At 39.2% G+C, this 17,785-nt stretch overlaps 1 protein-coding gene across 1 annotated transcript in view; it reads right to left on the bottom strand.

Annotated features, from left to right (window-relative positions):
- Nucleotides 1-70: 70 nt before the first annotated feature.
- Nucleotides 71-17,785, bottom strand: part of LOC138006920 (tetratricopeptide repeat protein 33-like) — an 18,006-nt gene continuing 291 nt past the window's right edge. Inside the window, exons 2-5 of the mRNA XM_068853550.1 lie at nt 15,439-15,520; nt 10,048-10,179; nt 8,405-8,455; nt 71-4,170 (exon numbers count right to left, since the gene is read on the bottom strand). Of these exons, the coding sequence (XP_068709651.1) occupies nt 3,961-4,170; nt 8,405-8,455; nt 10,048-10,179; nt 15,439-15,520 (475 nt within the window). The 3' untranslated portion in view covers nt 71-3,960. The remainder of the gene's footprint in view (nt 4,171-8,404; nt 8,456-10,047; nt 10,180-15,438; nt 15,521-17,785) is intronic.

The raw sequence follows: 17,785 nt of genomic DNA, 5'->3' as shown, positions 1-17,785 counted from the left end.
AATGCTTCAAGGTTGCTTGCAAGGGAATTTGGAGCTCCATTTATGTAATGCAAACTAGAAACTTTCAGTAGTTAGATTTAAGTTGAATCCATGACAAGATTTCTTTGTTTGTTACAGATAATAATTATGAACTTCTGCAAGTCAACAATCTTCACTGCCAATTTGTTTTTTTTTTGTGTGTCAAATTGTAGTACCTTGGTCACATGTGTGCTAAGATGCAGACTGGTTCTGAAATCCAAGTAGATACAAAATTAATACATGCAATGTCATTCATGTTACAAATCAAAAATTGTACCCTATGGGTCATGCCAGCTTATTAGTCTTGAATATGTTTTAAATGCATCAGTAGTTTAGGTGATCCTTTCTTTTGTGTGTAGGGGCAGCTTGTCTTAGTACTTTTTACCATAATTCTAGTCGTTAGTAATAATTTATTAATCATCAGTGCTGTTAAAAGTTTTTTTTTTAAAGTTGTTGTGAAGAGATAAGTACTGTTGTTAATATCCTGTGTGTCTCGTCGCACATTTGAACATGTATGCACCATAATTTGACCGGCCAAATTTTGTTAAGTTTGAATCTTTGAAGATTGGAGTATCACTTCCTGATTGTGCAGTACGATATTTACTTTCATGTCAAAACTTGAAGCTTTACATCTGATGGAAAATAACAATTACGTACATGTATTTTACCCTGGAGACTGGATGGCAATTTCTTGCCTTTTTTTATTGAGAGGGAGAGAGCTTTTACGAATAATCCAGCAAAAATACACACTTCCTTTACGTAACAATTGAACGCAATTTACTGTGGAATGGAGTTGCTAAAGAAATTCCCAGGCTGGTGATAAAAGTACACACAGAGATTAATTGATCAGAGTTAATAAGTAATCAACCAATCAGTTTTGGACTTTCTGATTGGTTGTTGATTCTTGGACAGAAAATGGAACAGAAATCCCCCCTTCCCCCAAAATCAAAGATAAGTCGCGCGATGCCTATTACGGGCCATTTTCCCATCATTGATTTTGGGGGGAGGGGTGGTCTCAATTTTTAATTTAATCTGTCAAGGATTGTCGCCATTATTGAATCAGTTTATTCTGTAAGTGCAGATTGTCTAAAGTTCCCACAGCTTGCAAAGCGAACGCGAGACCATGCTCCCCAAATAACTGACTGTCTGAGATTCCAAACAGGCTGAAATAAATTGAAAGTGTTCTTGAAATCAACTAGTTTTTTCAACATAATACACCTTTTTCCATAATGGCCGCCGTTTAAATATTCTTCCAGGTTGTTTTTACTCAAATTAGCCCTTGATGCCTCGCTCTTAAGCTTAAAATTCAAAAGAATATTTTGCCTTGAACGAGGCATGAAGGTTTAATTTGAATAAAAACAAGAGAATATCTAATTTGCGGCCATTTTGGAATAAGGTGTATTGTGAAACTATTCTTGGTCCGTTCGCTCTTTCACGCGAAGAACTATGAAATGTCTGGTGTTGGTGAAGTCATGTACTCATCTTTACACCAATGTCTCTAATTTGGAGCTATTTCCGAAGGATTGTCCGTCGTATGCAAATGCTTTGATGCAAATAATTGCAATAGGAGTCCAGCGAGTATTAAGAGCATTACGTGACGGATTTAGATTAAGCATTCACGTCAATGTCTTTTGCTAATAATTATTTTTTACGTTCAGTTGCCTTACTTTCTACATTAACTGGATTATTGTAGGTTCAATGCAATGCAGATTACAGGTGTGACTCTTGTAACGGTTGCCTTTTATTGAAGAATGTAATCTGGAAATTTCATTTGTCATTACTGAGACTGAAGGTAATGTACCACTAATGTACTGGTTTTACTCAATGAATAAAGGATGTCTTGAAACTAATAAATCAAACAATGACTATGCATCAAAGAATGAAAAAGAGCTAGTCGGAGACTGGATGTGGGTTCTTCTGTTGACGAGCAAATGAGCTCGAAATGTCTAAAGACTGCGCAGATTCGAGGGTGAGAAACGGTCATTCCTTTTTTGGCGAACCTCGTGGTCCTCACAAACTAACTTTTTGAAAAAGTCCTGGCTGAGCAGGTATCGATGAGATGGCGTTTAGGTAGCCTGAGCGCACGATAAAATGCGGCTACCGCAGGCATCCCAATTTCACGAGTGCTAAGTGTTTATCCAAGGAATACACGGAAACTATAGTATTGCGGGTTAGGGAACTTCGGGATTAATCCAATAAGGAGTTTGAAAAGTTTGTGTCCTTTTCGTTAGTATGTTCTTCCTTTCCAACGAGAAGGGATGAACACAGTCAACTGGGATTGTTGGGCCACTAGAACCGCTTTTTTGAAATCAGTGTTGCTACACGACACTCACACAGCCGTTTTCAAATACAAAAGTGGCTATTAGTACGTGACAGGAACCCATGACCCGGAGCCTACAGCTCCCATACTGGGCCTATGTAACGGCATTTTTACAGACCGATCTATTTTTAGACTATCTTTTCCCGAAAAAACAAAGGCAGTTCCGGTTCGGTGACCCTATGACGTCAGCTTAATTTCTTGTAATTGGTCATCGTGTTCCTGTGGGAGTCTCATTCGCGGGAAATTCAATCTAAAAATAAATCGGCCGTGACACGAACACACTAGAGTCATGGGTTCCTGTACGTGACCCGTACAGCAACCTATTCATACGGGAGTGTTCTTAGAATGATTGTTACAGGTTCAATAACACTCGGAAAACCTTACTCGTCTTTTAATTCTTTATATACAGTTCAGCTATCTTACAACGGCACCGATGCCTGTTTTAAATTTCACGAAATATCTCCTTCGTCTCGATGTCTCCGGCCATCTGACCTGACTTGTGTTTCTCGCATTTAAGGCTAAGCACCCATTTTAAAACGGTTAGATTTCAATAACTACGTGGCTATGTCGTTCAAGGCTAGGGTTAGAACCTGTAATAATCATTTTAACCCTTTGATTACTATCTGGCAAAATACGTCCAGCTTTATCCACGGTCCCATCTACCCCTTGTGACGTCATCACTTTTAACGTTCAGGAACAGCTTTGTCCACTAACTTGTGCAGGGAGAAGAGATTTTTCAAACTATACCAGAATGAGCACAATTCAGTCAAGGAAACTGGAGAAACGGCCAAAAAAACAATGTAACACTAACCTGAAAATCTCCATGAAAAGCTTGCTCCATTACCCACCTACCTTTCTGAGCACCTAATTCTAAGATGATGAAAGGTTTCTCAGAAACTCTTCCCACCAAAATAAAGCCTACCAAATGCCCAGGAAGTTGAAAAAAAAATTCAGGCAAGGAAAGCGAAAAGAGAGGGAAGGAGAGAAAGCGAAAAGTGAAAGTCGAAAGTGTTGTGCTACTTTTAAACCCAAAAACTGTCGAAATTTAGCTTTCTGCGCATGCCCGAACTTTGCAAGCGCTTATTTTGCACCTGGCTGAAAAGGCCGCGGAGTGTATAACCTGGAAACGGGTTTGTAGGGAGATTTAGCTCTTAAACACCACGACAGTGACCAAAAAACCCCTCAACTAGCTTTAAAACGTGCTTTTCGGCCAAATCTCCAGTAGCCAAAGGGTTAAGAGGCCTCCAATACGAATAGCAAATGAAGGTCGGTGTACGGGTCCCGTACGAATAGCCACTGCCTTTCAAATACGCCTTTCAGCACTGGTGTGAGGCTTAACTTTGCTTCAGCGACCTCCTGTGATCAAGTTACCGTGGATGCGCTGAGCAAAGCAAAAACGAAGGAAGTTCTTCCATCGGCCTGTCCTCCCGCGCCGGGAGCCATGATAGGCGTTCATTTGTCAGAACAAAAACTGAGACCCCCTCTCCAAAATCGAAGTTTTGCAAACGATGCGGTTGACCCTTTACAGCAAAGGATAACGAAAAATCCTCTTGTGCGACCTGGGTGATGGCCGAGGTTTCGAGAAACGACCAAACGCAAATTGAAACGTCATTGGGACACAATCATCTCACAGGAGGCAGTTTAGTGCATTCTGAAATAACAATTTGGTCTTCATCGGCATTGGCAAATTCATTTGTAATATCTGCTGCATATATTTTCCAAAGTTTTTTTTCCTCTTCAGTTGCTGTAGAGTTGCAGTTACCATCCTGCTTTTCCTTTTGTCGCTTTTGGTCTCGAAGTTTCCAAGCCCAGTGTAAGTCCTCTGTCCACATCTATAGAAGAAATCAGTAATTAATACATCCATCTAAACATCTCGATGAAAGAAATGTATTTATTTGAGGTCCTTTCACGGGAACACATGAGCCCAACAATTAACCTGCTCCAACCTACGTGACTTCATAGCTCAGTTGGTAAAACATTGCAGGGTTAGCCTTATTTTTGGTGGGGGTAACTGCAGCTGTCTGCAGCTGTTTCTCTTTACTTGATTGATTAATTAATTGCCTTTATTCACAGATGCCAGTGATGTTTAGCAAGGAGACTCTCCGTGAAACCGATAGGCTTTTCGACCGTTTGTTTTTGTTATGGATATACGCATTGCTTATCGTAGCGATCTAATTGGATGAATTTCAGCTTTTGCGGAATTGTTCCGCGGCACGCAATGCCTGTCGGTTGAAGGTGGACTTTTAAAGCAGGCTGAAGGTGGTTTTGCGCATGCTTGATTTGTTGGCCACTTCGGGTTGGTGTTAAGGTGTGTTCACCCTGCCTTTAATGCTTTTTCATCTAATTATGTGCATTCCTGGACAATACGTTTCCACTGCTTACTGCTAGTCTTCGTCAGGCGATGAAAACTAATAATAAAGCACACATTTTTACAGCTCTGAGAGTATTTTGGATTACGTCAGCTTTGGAAAGGACGAAAGAAGAGTAAGGGACAGTCTTAGGCGGATCTGGGGGTGGTTTCAGCGATTTGACCAACAGGTGTTGCACTGTCTCTTTACTTTCTCCAGTGACATAGTCGGCATTTGTCTTGCTCTATTAGTCCTCTCGGTTTCTTCCACGCTCTTGTAGCGAAAAGATTGATGCCGTTTTCCTCGGGTCCGTGTTGCTCCTCAACCAACTAACTATCACTTAGCTTTAATTATAATTATAATTATAATAATTCGTATAATTATTACAATTATATAAAAATTAAAATTAAAACTTATTTAATTAAAGATAATGAAAATAATGATGATGATGATGATGATGATGATGATGATTATTACTATAATTATTATCATCATCTTTAATTTACGGTGCCTTTGTTAAAGAGAGAGGTTGAGATTGCGTCTCTATAAGCGTGCAGAAGAAAGATTGCAAAGCTCGTTCACGCGTTCGTGAAATTGCGGCAATAATTGTAAAGGAATGTTGCCATTAGTTGGATGACCACTGGATGAATCAAATGTTAATTTCCGTGTGTAGTAACTAAATTATCAATTATCTGTTACCACTCCGTCTGGCAAACTAAGGAAAAATCCAAGAGGTCTAATTGCAAAAAGAAGTACCAACCCATTCAGTCATTGAGCAAAAGTCTGGCTCGAGAAATTGTGCACTCAGCTCTGATGAACAATACTTGTGCATGAACAATGATATCAGTTCAGCGTATTTCAACAAAACAGTAATCGATTTTACTTCCTCCCCAAACGTTCGAGAGTCATGTTGAATTTTTGAAGCAGAGGAAGGTTGGCAATAGAGAAAAAAATTGCTATACCAAGGGGGTGGGATATTCTCGAGATAAAGGAAGTAGGGAGAGGAAGGGAAGAAAAAGTAGTCTTTCCGAACTCGATGTTCTTTCAAGAAACGCAGTTGATGACCGCGTGAAGGTCAATCAAAGTAAAAGAAAAAAAGAATTGCGCACTTTGTAGAGACTTTCGATTCCCCTCTTAGTTCTTCATCTTGGGATGACTCGTAGTTTACTTCCAGAGCAAACAGATCAAGTGAAGATATGATCCTCGCAGTAGTTATAAACGCAATTTTATGAATTGCGTAGAGAAGCCTGAAAATTTCAGGACTTCAACTGGGTTTGAACCCGAGACCTCGCGATACCGGTGCGACGCTCTAACCAACTGAGCTACGAAGCCACTGATGTTGGGAGCTGGTAATTTGTGGGTTCCCATGTTCCCGTGATGAATGAATCAATGAACGAAATGATATATGAAATGAACCATAGAAAATTATATTGTACTGCGGATATGAAATCAAGTGAAGCTATAATCCTCGCAGTTAGTTTCATAACTGCGGGGATCATACCTTCCTTTGATTTCATATCCGCCGTTCAATGTATAATTCATTTTATAGATCATTTCGTTGAGAAAACAGAGGCAATTTTTTCTCTGGTATCTGGAAAAGGTTTACTGGGAGCGCCCCCAACACTGCCTTTGGAAAAAGCTTTATATCGGACAGCGGTTCTCTGTTGGCTATTGACGTATTCGGTGGATAGCGCTACCACCTTTGCCAGATATTGGTTCAAATAATGCAAACTATGAGAGGAAATAGCTAAGCACAATCCTTCTCAAGTTGATTAATTAACTGCGATGATCGTTTTCACTTACATTTATATAGCTGCATCAAAATCCAATATTGCCAACAGATATATTTTTTATTAATTTTGGCCAACTGTCCAAATTTAAAATAAATTGAATAGTCTTTGCTGTAACATTTGCTTCAGTTTTGAACAAAGCGTCCAAGAATGTACTTTCCATCAACCAATCAAATGTCAAGATAAATAAAAGAACCAAGTATTGGCCAATCAGGTTGCACCTATTAGGGAGCTTAAGCACGCGACGTTGTTGAGCCACAGAAAAGACACCGGAAGTGAACATTTCGCTCGCCAGGACAGTGGTTTCTCTCATATTTTTAAACTAACCGTCTCTAGCAGTGAGAACAAACCGTTTTTGGAAGCTTTGTAATTAATACGTTTCAGGATTACCCGTACATGCTTGTCCAATTTGGACATAACTGGATCAAAGAAAGCCCTCGGATTGCCAGTCCTCAAAATTTTTCTCAACCAATTATTTCCAAATTGGACAGCATGTAGTCCTATTACATATACGAATTACGTAACCGCAGCTCAAATCTAACAAATTTTCATATATTCAGTATCTCAGAGGCATCTTCAGTGGGCGGGGTTGAAAGCAGCTTCCCACACTGATTGCTGTTGGGAACATACCGAGTACAGTGAATACTTAAAGGGAACCTCCACTAAAACAGGAATATATCTTTAAAATAGTTAACATAATGCTCTCAATCAAATTGTTCGAGTGTTTTCCAATGGAATCGTTTGTATCCGAAATAAATGAATTTCAAAAACGCTTGTTTTGGTTTTTAAATTTCCCGGGCGCCGCCATCTTGAATAATTGTGACGTGTCATGGTTGCCCTATTGTTTTAAAAAAAAAGCTCTTTGTGCAAATACAAAAGAGCAACCATAACACGTCACAATTATTCAAGATGGCGGCGCCCAGGAAATTTGAAAACCAAAACAAGCGTTTTTGAAATTCATTTATTTCGGATACAAACGATTCCATTCGAAAACGTTTGAACAATTTTGATTGTAAACATTATGTTAAATATTTTGAAGTTGTATTCTTGTTTTAGTGGAGGTTTCCTTTAACAACTATTCACCGACACTGACATGAATAGTTGCTTTAGTATATACTAAAAGAGTGAAATAATATAGCACAAAAAGATCATTTTACTTCATTTACTCCCGCAACGATTACAGTATTTTCGGACGCAAATCCCGCGGGAGTCCGCGCGAGTTGCTCGAAGGTGGATAGCAAACGATATTCGCAGTTTGAGTAGCCACAAATTAGTGACCTTTAGATCGGAGGACGAAGACAACTACGAGTTCGAGTTTTCCGTACTGAGCATGCGCATAAGATTTGGAGGCCGACATTTTTCGAAGTGCGCGTGCTCAGAACGGAAAACTCTTAGTCGTAGTCGTCCTCGTCTTCCGATCTAAAGGTCCTTATTATATTTGAGCCGGCAGAGGAGATCTCGGCCAAGCCATTTCTCTTATCTTTGAAAAGGACGAATTCATCTTTTCATCAGAACATGCACACCTTATTCCAATATGGCCGCCATTTTAGTATTCTTTTGTTTCCATGCAAATTGACCCTTATGGCCTCGTTCAAGGTTAAATATTCTACTGAATTTTACGTTTGCAAGCGAGGCCATAAGGGCCAATTTGCATGGAAACACAAGAATACTAAAATGACGGCCATTTTGGAATAAAGTGTATACTGTGGAGATCTGGACCGATAAAAAGCTTGTTGATTTTAGCAGGGTTATACATGACGAGTTCTTGGCGTACTGAACTGGATAACTTTCTGATTTTAAAATAATGATTTAGGAGTTCATCGTATTGCCTTTATTTTTCGGCATGAAGCCTAAAGAGGAATCTTTGGGATACCTACCCACCCATCTCTCGGCTGCGGAGTTTGAACTTGAAAAGTATAAATTCTCACCTCTAAGTCACCTGGTTGCAGATGAACTGCTCTGGAGAAACTCTTTACACCCTAACAAAAATAGTAAAAATAAAATATGAAGAAAGAAGTTTTTAACCAGGTTTTTAGTATTTTTAAGAATGTTTAGATATGTTTTATGGCAGTTTTTTATAGTTGAAAAGAAGATTGAACTAAAAAATTTTCTGAGCATGCGCAGTGGCCTCATGGTTAGTGTGCTCGACTCCGGATCGAGTGGTCCGGGTTCGGGTCCTGGCCGGGAGCATTGTGTTGTGTTCTTGGGCAAGACTCCCAGAGTGCCTCTCTCCACCCAGGTGTATAAATGGGTACCGGCGAAAATGCTGGGGTAACCCTGCCATGGACTGGCATCCCATCCAGGGGGGAGTAGAAATACTCCTTGTCGCTTCATGCCACAGAAACCGGGATAAGCTCCGGCTCTGATGGGCCATTTGGCTCGTAAACAGACTTTACTTATGCGCATATAAAAAAAGGATCTTCAAGCCTAGCGTGGTCACAACTGATAAACTTGCATTCGTAAGAGACACGTTCGATTTCAAAGAGGCCACGATTCTTTAGGCCAGCACCGAGAATTACAACCTCCCACCGGTTCCAATCAAAGCACAATGAAGAGGGGACGTCCATCAATCAAATAAATGTATTTATTTGGCCATAGACGAAAGAGCGAAGTTAACCGCGCACCGGTGGCTCCGTTGGTTGAGCACCGAGCTGTCACGCGGTGACTCATGGTAAACATGAGTTCAACTCCGGCCGGACCAACACTCAGAGTCTTTAAATAACTGAGGAGAAAGTGCTGCCTTTGTAATTACATCTGCAAATGGCTAGACTCTCTAGTCTTCTCGAATAAGGACGATAAACCGTAGGCCCCGTCTCACAAACCTTCAATGTTTATAATCCTGTGGGACGTAAAAGAACCCACACACTATTCTCAAAGAGTAGGGCAAATAGTTCCCGGTGTTGTGGTCTGTCTTCTGTGGTATATCATGGTTGGGAGGGTAAATGATCGGAGAGACTAGCTACATCAAGCTACTCTAAAAGCCGAGGGTAAATAAACATATATGATATATGAAGAGTGCTTAAATTGTCCAGATAAGTGCCAAACGTGTTCAAAACATTCGGGCGTCGTAGCTGAACGACTCAACTGACCTAAAGCAAGACGATTTCCTTCACAGGTCTTGTGGATTCCCTTTAGGTTTAATTTATATCGCGAAAGAAATTCTTAGGAAGCTCAGCACACACATATCGTTTCGAGAAAGGGATCTGAATTAATTAACACTTCGAACCTGGGGCAGCTGTAAGTGTCAACTATTACTAGTCCGTCTAGGGCGCTTCATGCTGCAGAAACCGGAGATAAGCGCCGGCCTGATGGGCCTTCTAGGCTCGTAGCAGACTTTACCTTTCACCTTACCTAGGGCGCTGATTGAAATGATTGAAGCTCCTGGTGACGAGAATGGAGTGCAACAACGAATTTACGCTCTGCGCACATGGACTGAAAACATCTTCAAGGCTGATGCGCATGCTCAGGAAAAAAAACTGTGCTGTGCTGCTGTGCTGCCCTAAAGTTTGCTTACAAAACAACCACGTTATTTCAATGGAACTATGAGCTTTTTGATAACAGTGAAACTTGCCATTTCAACGTCGCCATATCCCATCTGTGCGCGCCCAAGTGTCTGATGCGCGACAAACCAGTGAGAGTTGAGTGAAACAGCTTTCTCCGCAGCTTCTATGGCAGGAAATAACTCGTGTAGCTCCAAAAGTACCTTGGACAGAAATCATTTTAGTTCACTATCACCTTAAACAGTTGATGTTCTTGAAACTATTTTTCAAGAGAAAAAGGGCTGTAAATCTCTTACTGCATTTAATAAAGTTGCTGGTGGAACCTAGCCTAGCTTTTTTTTCTGTGACGTAGACATTATCCACCAATCACAGTGTAACTCTAAAAAGTCCCGAACGAACTCGCAGGAGTCGTGCGCGGCGGCCACGTATTCTCATGGAGAAACAAGGGCGGACACAGTGGAACACGCGTTCAAAAGGGTTTGCAATATATGTGGATTTGACAGTTTGAATACGCACCAGAAGGAGTACATCAACTACATCGTTCTTTGAAAGAGGAGAAGGATGTTTTCGTCAATCTGCTAAGGGGTTCCGGAAAGTCGCTAATTTAGCAGGCTTTGCCGTTGGTATATTCGTGCTAGCAGTCAACTGACGAAAAAAATATCGACGTGATTCCGCTTAACAGCCCGACAAAAGATTAACTGTTGCGCCTAAATTCCCTTTCCGAAACCCGTTTGCAGATTGACAAAAATATCCTTCTTCCCTTGAACGATTTATTGATACACTCCTCCCGGTACGCATTCAAACTGTCAAAACCAAAAACATTGCAAACCTTTTTGAACGCGTACTCCACTGTGTCCGCCATTGTTTCTCCACGAGAATACGTGGCCGCCGCGCACGAATCCTGCGAGTTAGTTCTGGAATTTCTAGAGTTAAACGGTGATTGGTGGATAATTTCTACGTCACAGAAATCGTTTGGCAGCTTGAGCTCCCCTTTTAGGGGAAGGGAAACGGCCGCCGGAAATACGTCTGCGCACAAAGGCTAGTGAGAACCAAGTTTGGACTGGCCACCACAACACGTGGCAACCATTAGACCGCACCCTCTTCTACAAGATTTGGATGTTAAATTCGGGAGCCAAACAGCAAGGGTAGGAGTTAATTTAAGAGAACATTTTCTCTTTGTTGCATTATCTTCACTTTAGAGTGGTTTTCAATGGAGTGTCGAAAGTAATTAGATAATTACTTTGGTTTATGATTACTTCACTCAGTGATTGGTTCAAAGTTCTCGTGCCACTTTTTCAACCAATCAGAAGTGAAACCAAAACCAATCGTGGCTTGCGAGTGCACATTTTCCCGCGCTTTGTGTCGGCTACATTTAATTACTTCGAGTTTTGATTGGTTTACTGGATTATCTCCGTCCTTTTTGATTGGCCAAAGTAATTACTTTGGTTTTGGTTTTACGACACTCATTCGAAAACCGCTGTATTACACATCTACCAAAATCTTAACATGCTGTTGTTTTTCTCTTCATATCCACATCCACTTCAGGTTTATTACGAACTCACAACATGAAGAGCTCCCAGTTCGCTTGACAGCTCTATTGTTAAGTAATGCATCGGTAGCGAAGAAGTCGTGGGTTCGAATCCCGTTCACACTTGAGTTTTCCACGATTTCCTGTCGTTACTGGATCAGTAACGCCCATAACTGCCAATAGTCGTACTCTTAAAAATCTCAACACGCTCCTTTCCGCGCAGTTAAAAAATATGCCGCATCTTCTCGTCGTAACTATCACCGGCTTAACCTTCTAAAGCCTGTTTTCGTGATGAACTGAAGACTGTCTTTGGTTTTTTCTTGCTTCGTTCAACGATTTACTTGATTTTTAATAACGAGTGAACCACTTCAAAAAGAAAAATTCTGCATTCAATTGCAGCAGCCTGCTATTGCATAACGAACATTTCAAGATTATATACCATTTTGAAATCTTGTAAAGTGTACTTTCCAAACTATAACATTTTATAAAAATGATGAAGCAAAATGAAATGTTTTTTTCTCTCGAAAATTTGACCATAATTCAACCGCAATTCAACCATTATTTTGTGGTCTTCACAGAGCTTCTATTTTTCTTTCAAATTGCAGTTTGCTGGGAAAAAGTGTTGCTTTTGTAAGATCATCTGCAAATGGCTCGACTTTCAAGTCTTCTTGGATAAGGACTATAATAATAAACCGCAGGCCCCATCTCACAGATATCTCCCATGTTCACAAGTTCATAAGTGGGACGTTGAAGAACCCACACACTGTTCGAGAAGAGTAGGGGATGGAGTCTCTGGTGTTTGGCTGTCCTGTTCGCCGGCTTGGCGTGATGTTGTTAAAAGAGCCTTATGGTGTATGACGCCAGAATCAGCCAGATGTCAAACAGGACTTTGCTGGAGCACGTAAAAGGTAAAATGTAGAATATGTTGCCGGTCATTTTGTTCCTTAGGTTAATTGCAACCAAACTAGGTCATTTTGTTTTAACCTAGGTCGTTTTGTTTCAACCTAGGTTGAAATTGATAGTAGGAAACATCAATAAAAACCCATCAATTATTAGTAAGTATGTGTAAAATATTGGTTAGTAAATTGGTCCTAGAGGAAAGGGGATAAACTTAGTGCAGCTTAGATTTTCATGAGTATTTTATAAAACCCCAATGGTTGTTAAGTCTAGGCACTGATTTTAAATGGTTAGCATTAGGGTTAGGGTTAGGCATACAGTGCATGATAACCGATTCTACTTTCCTTTCTCAGAGATTTTTAGGACATTGTTCATTGATGAATCTCCTTAGGATGGTAGAGGGCAACAATATTGAATTATCGTCCAAGGAATAAAAGAACTGAAACATACATGATATCTTGTTGATTTTTAATTTGCTTAGTTATTCCCACTATCTTTTGCTTACTTTGAATTCGCAATAATCAAAGGCAAGTAAAAACAAACTTTGAAAAGTCAGGGAAAAGGGTTTCATATCCTATTGATTAGCTATTTTGTAGGCTCTTGTAAGTGTTATTTCTTTTGAAATATGAAATAAGATATTTGTTTCTTTTTTTCAATTTTGCTGAGTCTGCTTGTAGTGATAAATCCAAATGTTGTGATTATTTTGGCACAGTCCCCTTCAAGTTCTTCAATTTGAGCAAGTAGCACATTTGGACGAAGGGGCGTTTCCTTTTCCATTTTATTAATTTTCCACGACACATAATCCTGAAGTTCAAACTTCTTCTTTTTCTTCTTCCCATTCTGGTGTATGATAACTGCAAAAGGCAGACTGCTGGCTGCCTGCAAATAGCGCTGATAAGCAGTATTTAAGCTAAACACTCATTTCAAACAGTGCTGATAAACAGTATTTAAGCATCAGGATCCATTTTTGAGAGGTTAGCTTTCAATAACGGTGATTCAGGGTTAGTCTGCGGTCCGCGGTCTGCGGTTGGCAAGTGTCAGACACCGCTCTCCTTTAATGTCAGGCTCATCCTGCCACTTTTTCAAATTATTCTCCGTTTTCCTGCTCTGCATGTGATGTAGCTGTGACTTGTCCACTCATTTGTGGCTTTTTAATTTCTTTTCTCCGAGAGATTCGGAAAACCACTTCATACGGCATTTTGCCAATTGTTCTGTGAATGGTTGTGTTTTTTTTACAAGCGGTTTCTCCAAGATGATGACACCAGTGGTTCGGAGACGAGTTCTTTTCTTTGATTCAACTGCATAGGTTATCTTTTGTTGTTCTATTTGCCCATGCCACCATCTTTTTTTCACTGTGGGAATGCTGTGTTTGCGGCGAAAAATCGGTTTGTTATCATGACTAGAAATGATGCCTTGATCCTGGTGTATTTTGCATAGCGATGTAAATAAACTTGGTACAATAAGTCTCACTTTATATCATTTACGCATGTGCTAAATGGTGGTTGTCGTGAAGGCTTGGAAATAGCTTAACGACTTCAGTTGCCGATTCGATGGCTTAGCGGTTAATACAGAGGAGAAGTAATCTCGGATGTCCTATGGTGCGAGGGTTCGAATCCTTGGAGCGGCACAGAATGTTGTGAAAGTTCAAGGTAAGAGGTACAGTCCGTTGGTAGTAAGCAAGGACAGTAATGGGGAAGGAGAGAGAGAGACGGTAAGTGGACGAAGAACGGAAGGCAAGGGAAAGGTTATTTATTCCCAGGCCCCATTTTTTTAAATTAAATCCCCAAAAAAAAGGGAAACCCTTTTTTGACAGTTCATAATAACCTAGGTTGAAACAAAATGACCTAGTTTGGTTGCAAATTAACCTAAGGAACAAAATGACCTGCAACAAATATTTGGATATGAATCCAAGGTCTTGAGACAAATTCCATAGCTTACTATTGCTTTTCTAGTAGATAATAATAATTATTAAATTCTCAACCTCGGATAATGCAATTCTCGTGCTCTGATTGGTTCACTCAATCTCGGTTATCAGCTCATATACCTTAGTTTGACCTTATATGGTAAATGATTGCGCTTAGCGTTGCTAAACTAAAACCGTTTAGGCCAGAAAGCGAAATTTCTTTCGGTATAAAGCAAAAGAGAAACGTTTTTGTGGAAAGTTTGGATCACTTTCGAAGTTTAGAGATACGCGAAAAGGTAAGAAATGTTTTTGTGATGAGCCTGCGTCTGTCTGACCACGAGGTATTACACAACATCGCATCTTCATCAACTTTTTTCGATTTCGCTAGGATTTTCTCGCTTTTTTCGCTCGTATTTCGTACTTATAAACTTTTGGAATTTAAGGAATTTAATAAAACAATTATTCCATTCGCGCTTGTTGGATATGAGAGTGGTTATAGCCAACTCGGCGCTACGCGCCTCGTTGGCTATTTACCATCTCATACCCAACGCGCGCTCATGGAATAACTGTTAATTATTGTCCAGAATGTATTTTATGTAATTAATTAAGAAATCTTAGAATTGATCATCTATTTTGGCTATTAATAGTTAACAGTTAATCAATAGTTTTTATTATTATCATTACTGTGTAATTTAGGACCTCTTGTGTGTACAATATTTATCTTATTATTACTTGATGCATTTTAGTCAGTGTCCCAATTAGTGGTCTACCTGTGGACTGCTATAACATTACAACAATAAAGTTATTATTATTTCCCTGTCTCAAAAATCTCAACAAAGACTTACATTAAAAAGAACATTGATATTGTCCTAAATGTTCAAGAGTCATGTTAAATAATGCAGATGCATAAAATATGTGCTATAAACGAGCTTATGCAAGGATGATGATGAAAATGGGAATGTCAGCAGAGAATGTAACTATTATGCAATAATATCCCAATATTTTCCAAGTTGATCAGAATGTACAGGTTATGTAGTATAAGGCAAATTTTTTGGAGATTGTGTTCTCTTCAACATGATAACTTCTACAGCCCCCTACTACCTTGCTTGGATGGTAAAATAAATTCTGTTTTACCTGTGACTTCATTTCATAAAGTTTCTCATTTTTTGGTGTTAATGCTATTGCTTCATTCCATCTTGTGATGGCTTCCCAGTACCTTAAATTACAGTTCAAATTTTAATATTATAACACCTACAAGAATTACAGTCGAACCTCGATTATACGGACTCGTTAGGACTAGACAAAATAGTTGAGATACACTTGGGTCCGGATAATCGAGAATATGAATATCAATGAAGAACAAAAACTGATTATATTAAGAAAGCAACATTTAATCGTGAAACAAAACATTTGCAAATTGTTTGGAAAACAATATGGTCTACACCTTCACTGTCCGTTGTGAATACATGTCCACATGCCCGCAAAATTCATGATCTTTTCCTTGTTCTTGCAGATATCAGATATCTGCCACTTACTAATGCCATATTCAGCTAACAAATTGTTAGATTTTTCGCCTTTCTCTAATCGCAAAATTATAGACTGTTTATCTTTTATTGAAAAAACAGATTGCTTACGCTTCAAGGACATGATGATCATGAATAAACATTCCTGATGCCGTATAGCTTGTTTATTTTGCATACCACACTGAACGAGCCAATAGAGCGTGAAATTTCACTCAGCAACAAAGCAACTCTAAGCCAATCAGAACTCATTCGAAAGTTCTTCATTTGTTACGACCGGTGCAAGCGCTGCTTTTGCTTTTGCAAGCGAAACAAACTTGCCTTTACTTCACTTTTCAATGCTGTAGTTTGAAAAGAATATGGCTATGGATCTTGATCATGACTAATAAATATTCATGACAAAATTGGGATCAGAGAAGAAGTCTGGGTAATCGAGGTCCAACTGTTTTAAGAAAAACAAACATGATCTGAATTTGTAAAGTAAATCTCATGGCTTTTTTCAGCTAGACACCATTTTCCAGTGGCTAGTGTACTACATCAGGTTCAGAGGAATTCAAAGTCAGCAACGCTAAAGACAAAGCAGGTCTAAAACACAGGCCTCATTCCACAGATCGAGACTAGAAGTCCCTGCTCTACTGATGAACAACTAAGCCAAAAGGTTCCCTTTATTTATCTGTGGCACAGTGACAAATTGTACACTGACCTGTGATGTGTGTTTTAGACTGCCACTAAAGACTGAAGCTTGACTTGTCCAAATGTTTTCCTTGATTTGAAATATTTCTTTCCCATTTCACTGTCATTTATCTATATCTCTTGTTTACAAACATTAATGTCACATTTCTTTTCACATTCAAATTTGCCAACCATGGAAGAAAAGTATGGCATGCCTTTCCTGTCAATAATTTAAATATGTGTTAAGCACATTTATTATTTTTTTTGGCTCCTTTTATTTTATATTCGTTTTCTATGTGTATTTATATTTGTGCTGTATTTTTGTTTTCATTCTAATTAAGTATGCAACACATGATCGCTTCAATCCATGTATTGCAAGGTTTCAGTCGGCTGATGATATGTTTTGATATGGAGAATAGATTCTTTTTCAAATCGTTTTCCTTTGTATACTGTTGTCGTTCTAGGAAAGTGATCTCCTTTTCTGAAATTTAAGCAATTAACTTTATAGTTAGCTTGAAGTAATGTTAGTTTGTGCAATGAACAGGTTGATTTCCTGTTTATCTACGTGCCATAGTGTGAAAATGCCATAAATAAACCGTTCCACATTGTTGGTTTAACTTTGCTCTGGCTTAGCATTTTTGTTTCAATTTCTGGGTGGTGGACAAAACACTATCCCCAAGCCCATTGACCACCCTGATGGACTACCCTAAAAATACTATTTCAAACTGATCAGTACTTATTGGTCTACAAGTACGCAGGGTCTCAAATAGTCCATAAGTCTAAAAAGGGCAAAAAAATAATAAATGTGCTTAACACATATTTAAATTTATGGGAAGAGATGTAAAATATACCAAAGCAAAATAAAAAAGCACATTGAAAGGAAATAAACATTTCACGACAGAAATGTAATACATGCATTACACAATCAAGCTGTTTGAAGATTGACTGGAAAGGCCCACCAGAGAAAAGAAATCATTGTTTCAACAGCAAATTAGGTTCTGGTTGGCATATTTTAAAATGAAGAGAAACATCGGTATTAAATTGCATTTGAGCATATCCAAATAGCAAATACACGATACGTAAATGATACATGATCAGCCAATTATAGACTGTTAATATGTGCTTTCCAAACATGGCAACCTGTCTGCAACCATAGAAAACCACTGAGACCTTACAGCGTCAGTGCATGCATCAGACTAAACTAAATTCTCATAAGAAAACAGCCGTAGCTTAACAAGAACAGATTTACAGCTGAGCTAGATTAAGCTTTAAGTAACCAGTAATGTACT

This window comes from Montipora foliosa, chromosome 6, assembly GCF_036669935.1.
Source record: "Montipora foliosa isolate CH-2021 chromosome 6, ASM3666993v2, whole genome shotgun sequence".
Lineage (NCBI taxonomy): Eukaryota > Metazoa > Cnidaria > Anthozoa > Scleractinia > Acroporidae > Montipora > Montipora foliosa.
Note: the sequence above shows the minus strand (reverse complement) of the source record. Positions and strands in the feature narration are given on the sequence as shown.